Source organism: Mesitornis unicolor, unplaced genomic scaffold, assembly GCF_000695765.1.
Source record: "Mesitornis unicolor isolate BGI_N332 unplaced genomic scaffold, ASM69576v1 scaffold25066, whole genome shotgun sequence".
In the NCBI taxonomy this organism is placed as follows: Eukaryota; Metazoa; Chordata; class Aves; order Mesitornithiformes; family Mesitornithidae; genus Mesitornis; species Mesitornis unicolor.
Genome location: NW_010192004.1, coordinates 14,819 through 23,709, shown reverse-complemented (window position 1 = coordinate 23,709; position 8,891 = coordinate 14,819). Strand labels below are relative to the sequence as shown.

At 43.9% G+C, this 8,891-nt stretch overlaps 2 protein-coding genes across 2 annotated transcripts in view; both read left to right on the top strand.

The window, feature by feature from the left end:
* Nucleotides 1-2,398: 2,398 nt before the first annotated feature.
* LOC104542572 (palladin-like) lies at nucleotides 2,399-4,571 on the top strand (the record flags this gene model as incomplete). Its single annotated transcript, XM_010186929.1, has 4 exons — nucleotides 2,399-2,540; nucleotides 3,038-3,061; nucleotides 3,600-3,719; nucleotides 4,309-4,571. Coding segments are annotated over 4 exons (549 nt in total), but the record flags the coding sequence as incomplete, so codon positions are not given.
* Nucleotides 4,503-8,891, top strand: part of MYOT (myotilin) — an 18,103-nt gene continuing 13,714 nt past the window's right edge. The window contains exon 1 of the mRNA XM_010186928.1: nucleotides 4,503-4,567. The gene's annotated coding sequence lies outside the window, so the exon portion shown is untranslated. The remainder of the gene's footprint in view (nucleotides 4,568-8,891) is intronic.

Genomic DNA, 8,891 nt, shown 5'->3' with positions numbered 1-8,891 from the left:
AAGGGAAACAGAGACAAAACCTATTAATGAGCTACCAATAACTATTTTTTTGCATCAATCCAGTATGCTACAGTCCTTATGTGAGAAGGACTTGGTAGCTGGTTAAGAGGTACCATTTTCACTTTAGCTAAAGTAACAAGGGTTTTCTTCAGACTTTTCCATCCTAATGCAGAAAAACCCAAACTCTACTATGGAGCCAGGTTTCATAGGTGACTTGGGTCTTTTACAAAAGTCTGTATCAATAACCTTGGTCAAATGTCTCCATGCTCTGGAGATTACTTGAGCCTGCTCTGAACTGCTAAGGATGCTTCTATTTTCTTTGGCACATACCACTTGCTTTCCAACCAGCATACACTCAGTTCACAAAACAGAGCCATCACTGTGTTGTAAGGAAAAGGAGATAGTTCTAAACACCCTGATTTATGTTTTGTCTCTCCAGGTTTCCAGGGTAAATCCAAGGCTAAAGGTCCTTGCAAGTCTCAGCATCCTGGTAGGGCCAGAGGAATGTCACAGTAAGTGCAAACACTGTTGAGTCAAGTATATTCCACCTCCTAAAGGCTCTGTCTCCATCCTGCCCTGTTTATTTTTCCCACACACACTAGGAAAAAGTGGAAAGCCACCAGTGTTTTGCTGACCATTGGTTCCTCAGCCAATGAAGTCTCTAGCAGCCGTTCAGTCCACCAGGGTTGCACCACTTTAATTCAGCCATTATCTATTGACCCTCAAAGAGTAGCTCACACTTTTTAAAAAACTATTATTTATAGTGTTTTAGAAATATTTTGCAAGGACTGGCTCAAGCACATTTTCAGCAAGTGATTAAGAGGCAAGGGTCATCAAGTTCTGGACCCCCAGCTCTGGAAAAGAGTTTTCTGACTTGGAATATTTCCTAGCCCAAATTGCTAAGAGAATTGATGGAGCAGGGGAGAAGGCTGGAAATGCTCGAGGGGCTGCCACACAGCTTTGCCATTCATTGGTCTGCTCCAGAGGTTCACTTCAGAACAGAAAGTTGCTTTAGGGCACATACTTGGCCAAGAGCTGGGGAACTCAGACTGACTAGAAACAGACTTGCATCTTAACTGAGGCTGAGAGGTAAAGAGCTGGTAACTTGGGTTATTTCAGAGAAAAGACAGATTATAAAAAACACCAGTGCCACAGCAAAACAAACCCAAGCACTTCAGTTGCATATTTATATGCAAAAGCTAAATGAGACACATATGAGTGCACATCAACTCTCCACCATGGAACAAGGAGATCTCTTGCACCACAAGCATTTTATCATCTTAAAAACGCTTTTCTTGCTTAATCAGAGACCTTATTGTAACCTCTGTGTCAGCTGAGCTTTAAAGGACAATGTCAGGACAGCTCCTGCTCATTTCTTTACCTTCAGCTCCATTGTAGTTACCACGTACACCATACAAGCCAAGAGCAGCTAGACCTGGGGTCAACTAAACCAGGTAGGGATCTCTGTAGAAGGGGACAACTACTGGCAAGCAACACCAACCATAGAGACTATAAGATGTGGCCAATTGGCTTATGGCTATAAAACCAGCAATACTTACCAGTTATCAGCTCCTCTTCCCACTAACTTGGTGTTCACAGTTCAGGAAGGCATTTCCTCTTGGAGCACTTGACTGAAGACTTTTCACAGGTATTTATTAGGCTGGCACATGAACAACAGATAAAACACTCTGGCATCTTCTTCTGTTTCAAAGTAAAGTGCCAGTAACACAGCCAGCTTTCTGCATATGAGAAATGCAAGCCATAAAAATCACTCTTCTTTGCTATATAGATGCAGAGTCCCTCGGTGAGCCTGACCGGGTCTGCCTATGGAAGCACACCCTTTTTTACAAAGGTAAAGAGAACGGGTTGTGTGAATGACATCGTTTGTTCTGCAACTACCAGCATTAGATTTTTGAGTTTTCTTGCTCCATCAGAAGGTATTTTGAGGCTGGAACATTGGTTCATTTACAATTCAAAAAATGCAATGTGCTTCATTAGTGATGCTATCAAACTAACATCTTAATTGGCAAATGATCCAGACAGACAGAACCACTTACATGAATTCATCTCATTTATTTCCTACAAAGGAGGCTGAAGTGGAAACCTCTCATAGTAACCTCCCTTATATCCCCTGCATATATATTTTCCTGTATTTGTATTTGTATTGAAATGCAAAAGCAAGCTAAAGCCTTTTAATGAGCACTGGTCTACAGGTGAAAAAAATCTTCACTCACAACCCACTGCAAATGCATTTAGAATTAAATCAACTATTGTAAGTGAAATAAAAATATGGGCATGAGATCATCATCTTCACTGAAGGGTGTATCATTCCATAATAATTGCTTCAATAGGGAAATACTTATGTCAGCCAGTTAACACCAACTCTTTTCTCCTCCAGGGTCTACAAAACATAAGAGCTACGAAGGGTCAATTAGTGGTGTTTGAATGTCGCATTCAAGCTACATCCACCTTACAGGTTCACTGGTACAGAGAATATGATCAGATAGTAGATTCTGCCGATTTCCGGATACTACGAAAAAGTAGGTATTACTGCGTCTGCCTGACGTACAGTAATTTTATTGGGACAGTGGAAAGACAGGAGCAAGAACTGCTATAAAAATTAGGAGATTGTACAGAGTTAAGTTTAAAAGTACGAAATGCTCTGAAGTGACAGACTGCTGTACTCAGCCTGCGTCTCCTCTGGCAGTGTGTGAGCAGATCAGGCACAATGGGAGGAGACCATTTATCACACTTCCAGGTCACGGGGTCTTAAGTCCCATGGGCCAAATTCACAGCAACTAACTCCAAAGTGGAACTCTTTCTATAACACCTCAGTGGAGAGGTGTTTGTATCATCAGGGTCCAGCCAAACCTGAGCTTCCTCTACCCAGGTGGTGTTTCTCTTGATGGACAGAAAGGGAAATGGTCCCTTTATAACCAGCGTGACAGCTGAGGTGTGAAAGGGAGTGAGGGCTGAAGGTCTTTCTTCCATGCTGGCATTATAATAATTGATTTTTTTTCTCTCTTATTTTGAGCAGAGGCTTGTTCAACAGCAGTTCCTGGTAAGTACACTAAGCAATTTTTGTTAGACATCTCATCAGTTAATTACCCCACACTTAAGTTTTTCCCACCTCATCCAAGATAAAACAACAATGTTCAAAGGGGAGCCAGAAGATAGCATTCAGTGTCAGGCTGAGAGCTTTCAAGTTTTTAATTTTGACAGAAGCACCTGCAAGGCTCTGATTTTTTTCACAACGCAAGGAAAAAGGCATTGTCTCTTTTACATTCAGTCAGTGAAGAGTACCCTATATGTTAAGGGAAAACATATCAACCATACTGACTCATAGACTTTTCTGGGGTTTAAACTTGTACAAGAGAAGACAGAATTTAGCAAAAACTTCATGCCTTGTTTCATTGAAGTCACAGGAAGAAAGATTCTTCCTTCAACTTTGTTCCTTCTGAATCCTTTGACTTCCTACGCCCTTTAAATCACTGTTTTGCATGTTATTGCTGCCAAGCTCCATCATTAAGTAGCAGTCCTTCTGCAAGTTAACATTTGCCTTTTATGGTACAACAGCATGCCTGAATTTGTTGTTTCAGAGGAAGTCTGCACCCTGGTTATTACAGAAGCTTTTCCAGAAGACTCTGGAATATTTAAATGTGTTGCTGAAAATGAATTTGGATCTGCAGCATCCAGTGCACGTCTCTCTGTTTCCCCAGGTAAGTACATGGATATCTGAGCTGGGCAATTATGCAGAAAAGGATTTATTGCTGCTCAGCATCAGGCAGAGTCACAGATATTTGCCAAGCAAAAGCCAAACCCAAACACTTTTGAAAGCTCAAGAGAAGAGAAATGCCCAAAAAATGCAGTCTGTCTGGGTATCTCTCAAAGATGGATGCAAGTGGTTCTGCATTTCTGATTTTGGCCCCTCTTCCCCCTGGGTCAAGGATGACAAGGTGGAGATGATGTTGCCTCTCACAGAGGAGCCTCATCCCTGAGCTTCATCCCTTTAGGGATTCCAGCTCAGCCCAACACACTGGCTGTATCTATACCTTGTTTATTGTAACATGACTTGTCTGGCTTGTGCTGAAAGCCATCTCCAAACATCCGTTTTGCATGTAAACCAAAGCTCATCAGTCCTGGTGAAAAGTCAGGTTTGGCGAGTGCAGCTGTGCAGGCTTTGGTCTACACAAAACCGAGGCAGGTTGAACTCTCATCCACCTGCACAGACATCCCAGTTACTGCAGTGTCTTGCACTGGTGAGCCACCACTGCTTTCTACCTGATCTGTGGACAATTCTACTTCCAGGAGCAAAAGAGCTGGAAAGCTTTGCAGGTGTTGCCCATAGGCCAGCTGTGCAAGTCACCATGAAGAAACCCAGCTTCCCTAGGAAAAACCAAACAGGAGCCAAGGACCGAGATGCGTCTGGGCTGCCGTCCTACAGCACAGAGACCCCAGGGCTGGGCAGTCGAGCAGAAGTCACAAACTTCAGCCAGTTGAACACCAAGAGTGAAGCTGAAGATTTTCATGGAGTTTATGAGAATCCACCTCAGGCTTCACCTCTGCGGTAAGACAAAGAGAAAAGTCACATCCCTGAGTTAGTTTTACACCATAATTAGAGAGGATGAACTTTCTAGAGACCCTGTAAATACAACTGCAAAGCCCCCATGCCCCATACCCTAATAGGGAAATGTGCACATGCAGAAACCTAAGCTGTTTGCCTAAATGACAACAGGAATGTGTAACAGCAGGCTCAATTTGTCAAAGTACCTAACCATCTAAAGGCTCAGGTAAGTGCCCAATGGCATTTTCAGAAGTGCTTATCTTGAAATAACTGTAAAAGCATCACCCCAAATAATTAGCCTCTAGAAGACCTTTGGCTCCACAGCAGAGCCTGAGGAAAAGATCACAGTACCTGGGAAATTTCAAGGTACAACTCTGTTGCCACCACTTTCCTCTGTAGCCTTGGCCAAGTGGCATCACCTCATGTTTCCCATTCTGCAAGACAGCCCTAGAACTTGAGGTCCTGTATGCATGGTGCAGATTGTACCTGCAAAACACTCTGTGGAGGAAAAGTACTGAGCCACTGACCCACTGGATAGAATGAAAACTGTCCCATGCCACAGCAGGGACATTCCCTGCTCAGGGGGTGGGGATTTTCCACCAAGAACAAAATGTTCCCTCTTAAAACAAGACTTAATCCAATTTCCACCCCAAATGCAGATCTCAAGCAGCTTTGTACTTAGTGCATTATTCTTCTGTTTAATTGTTCCAGAGAAACAAAACAAGTTAGAGCGCACGCCTTAGCAACTCCATGCCAGATTTTTGTAGTGTTTCTCAGGTGTTTATCGCATAACGAAGATCTCACATGGTGACAATTAAAAGATCCAAGCCCAGCACTACAGAGGAGTTTCCTCAGCCCTGTTTGAGAAGGGGAGAGCTACGAGGCAGACGTGTGCCTCCTCCCTCAGCCAAATGCCAGCATTGCACTGCAACAATCCTGTTACATTGTGTGTAAAGGGCTGTCCATAACCAAAAGCATTCTTTCTGCTGTAGATTATTTGTGGATGTACCCAGTGGATGTACTCAGCCACTTTAACTAAATCAGTTATTTTAACAATTCTGCACACCCTCCTCCAAATTCACTACAGGAGAGATCACATTTCAGTATAGATTTCTCCATGCACAAGATGTTTTTTGCAAAATCACTGCGTAAAACTGGGTCTGCTTCAATGACCTGCAGTTTACCAAGAGAAGGCTCTCAGTTTAGCTTCAAGCCCTTCCATGAAATCCAGACTTGCTCCAGGGAAATCAGGTGGGACCCCATGCAGAGCCCGCTGCAGAATCAAAACCCTGGCTGAAGTTAACTTGCACAGACTTCAGGAGAATGCAACACCACAAAGCAGTGGAGGAAGGGCTTGCCTGCAGCCTGCCATGAAGCTGTGCAGGGGCTCTTGCCTCCAAACATCACAAGCCAAGCGTGCAAATGCAGCACCATGTTCAAGTCAACTCACACTCAACTACCCCAGGTCCAAACACCTTTGCTTGGGAGTATCTAACACAGACCAACACTGCATCGCTTGTAATCTTTATGTGATGATTTTTTTAAACAAGAGCAAACTGTTAATTGCCTGCTGAGTGAAAATGAAACCCTTTTATAATATCTCTGGCATAATTACCTCTTAGAAGGAATGGGGGCAGTAGGACGTATTTGCCAGCTGTCCTTTTAGAACAGGACTAGTTTTCCAATCTCTCCAGATTTCTGAAAGGCAGCAGGAAGCCCATATTTTGGCATTGCTAACAAGCAACCAGTGGGTAGACTTTTTCAGATTATACTTGCTGCTTAGGATGACTACTTGTAAAGTTTATTGCTTGCAGCAGTACCAGTGAGCTGTGGTTGGGGTTTTATTTTTAAACTTCTGGTTAGTTTGAAATGCAGTGCCTGGTATCCTGCATAAAGGGATATAACATACCATCAAAATCAGCTATGTAATAGCTTCTAAAAATTTGGTTTCTATAAAACATTATCTAGTGTGTAGAGCTGCAGAAGAGCAATGTTGAACCAGATCTTGGAAGGCATTTACATGTCTCAAGATACAGAAAGAAAGTTGTTAAAATTTCTATAAATATCCATCAATGAGCATTTAAGTATCTTTAAAACTCACAGCCTTCTTGTCATGTGTTTTAAAACATCATTATGAATGGGACTCTACATTGCAAATGTTGCTGTTACCTCAAACTAAGAGATCACCTCTAATGACTGGCTGTACAGTAACTGTCTTGGCAGACAGATTTAGCCATATAGCTCTCTCATGTAGTATATGTGGTTGCAACTGTATTACCAAGGACAAAAATACTCACAAAGAGAGCGATGACGGAACAAAGCTATTACTGGGAACAACTACCAAAAAATGAATGAAGGGCCTGCACTCATATTTCTCCAAATTACTGCTTAGCAACAGCCACTCTACAAGAGCTAGAAAATGCAATTCTAGAAGCCTGCCACTACCAACTGCTCCCTTCTGAGCCCGTTATATCTGCAGCTTACAGCGTTCCTCTCAACAGCCTTAAAGAAGCAGAACAAAATCTATACTGATTATTAACTTTATTAAAGGAACTTAATCCACACAAAAGAAGAGGCTTCAGGCACTACTGCCAGGTATACTTTTAGGTAGCTTTTAAGATTTCTGAATAAATAAGCAAAAGATTAACTTTTTCCTAGACGTGTTGCTATACTATTCAAGCAACTAGGAGAATCTGATCAGACACAACGTGTCACCATTCATAGAAAGTAAACTGAGGCAGGGCAGGGAAGCTGGATGCTAACATCTCGCAGAGCTGCTCAGAGCACTATTAAGTTACCCTAGCACAGGCTATGAAATTTATTCCTCTGCCTTTATCAGTTCAGCTTCTCGTTCTTTCAGGTTTTTCCTACCTTCTGGATCCCACGTTTTTCTGTTCCTTCTCTTTCACACAAGTCATCCCAGTTGTGTCCAGCCTTTTAAGTGCCTAAAGCTGTCCTTAAATTGATGCCTTCCAGCCAACTCCAGTTCCGAAACAAGCTCACTGCACCACACTGAAGCCGATGGGCAGGCAGGGAGCCTGCTGAGCAGAGCCTGACCTTTAACATGCTCGCAGCTTCCTATAGGCTGCGATCGTGCTACAGTTACCTTTTTTTAAATACTCAACTCTCTCAGTGCAAACCAGATTTTTGGTTTTTTTTTTAAACTTAAAAAGCAAATAACCTCTCCAACAACCAGGAGCACACCTCCTCCGTTAATCACTTTCAACAGAAGGAATTTAAATAAATTAGCACTCAATTAACACCTGCTATGTCAATTTAGTTCACAATCAGTGGGGTGATGCTTAAATACAAAGAGTAAATGGGGATTAACTCTTGACGATGGCTGTACCGAAAGACTCCCCGGTTCGCGGAAGGGAGAGAAGAGGCAGCTGAAACCCCACATGCAGCCGAGCTGCGGCGCTTCTGGCGTTGAGGCTTTTTTTAAACAATAGCGTACATGTTAGGCAAGAGCCGCCAAAGTATAATTAAGCTATGTAAAACACTGTAATGTTAATTTAGGATAAGCATTGAAGCCTTTGATTAAAGGGATACAAATAATCTAATCTGCCAGCGGCACCTGTTGCTCTTCTGGTGAAAACACCGTAGCTACAACTTTTAATCCAAGTAAATATAATAACACACAGAAATAGCAAAATATCATCAAATACTACTTTATCATCAAGTCTATTTCGCGTTGTTCAGCTTATGGCCCTTCAGACACGTCCATGAGCAATGCCCCTGCTCTGGATCAGGTCGGGTACCGGAGCCAATCCCGCAGCGCCGGGGAACGAGGGCTCGGCTGCTGCTGGGCAGCGACCGGAGCAACATTTACCTCTGGCTTCGAGTATCTGTGGCCTTTAAGTACACAGCCTTAACGGCAGTAACTGTGTTATCACTACAGAGCAATTAGCTACAGCCGATTAGCAAATTAATTTTTCAAAGGATTTCACTCAGATAACGAAGTGAGGTTTAGGGAAGTTTAAGCACATGGCAGCAACCTTTCCTCGCTGCTGTCTGACGGCTGTTACGGGCAAAACCCCTGTTTTTCAGATCAACAGCTGTCCGCTTCAGCTCTTCCCCTCCTCCTGCCGAGCACAGGGCCGCTACTCGGCACCGGCGCGGCAGCGCTGAGCTTAGGTCGCTTCCTGACGGGGAGACCCGGGGCCAGGAGCTCCCTGCCCGGCAGCTCTCTGTCCACCGCCGCCCTCCGCAGCCCGGCCGGGGGCGGGCAGCGCTGCCCAGGGCTGGGGATGGCCCTGGCTGGAGCAGCGGCCTGGGAAAACCGCGGAGCCCCGGCAACCGGCGGGATCCCTCCCTCCCCAGCGGC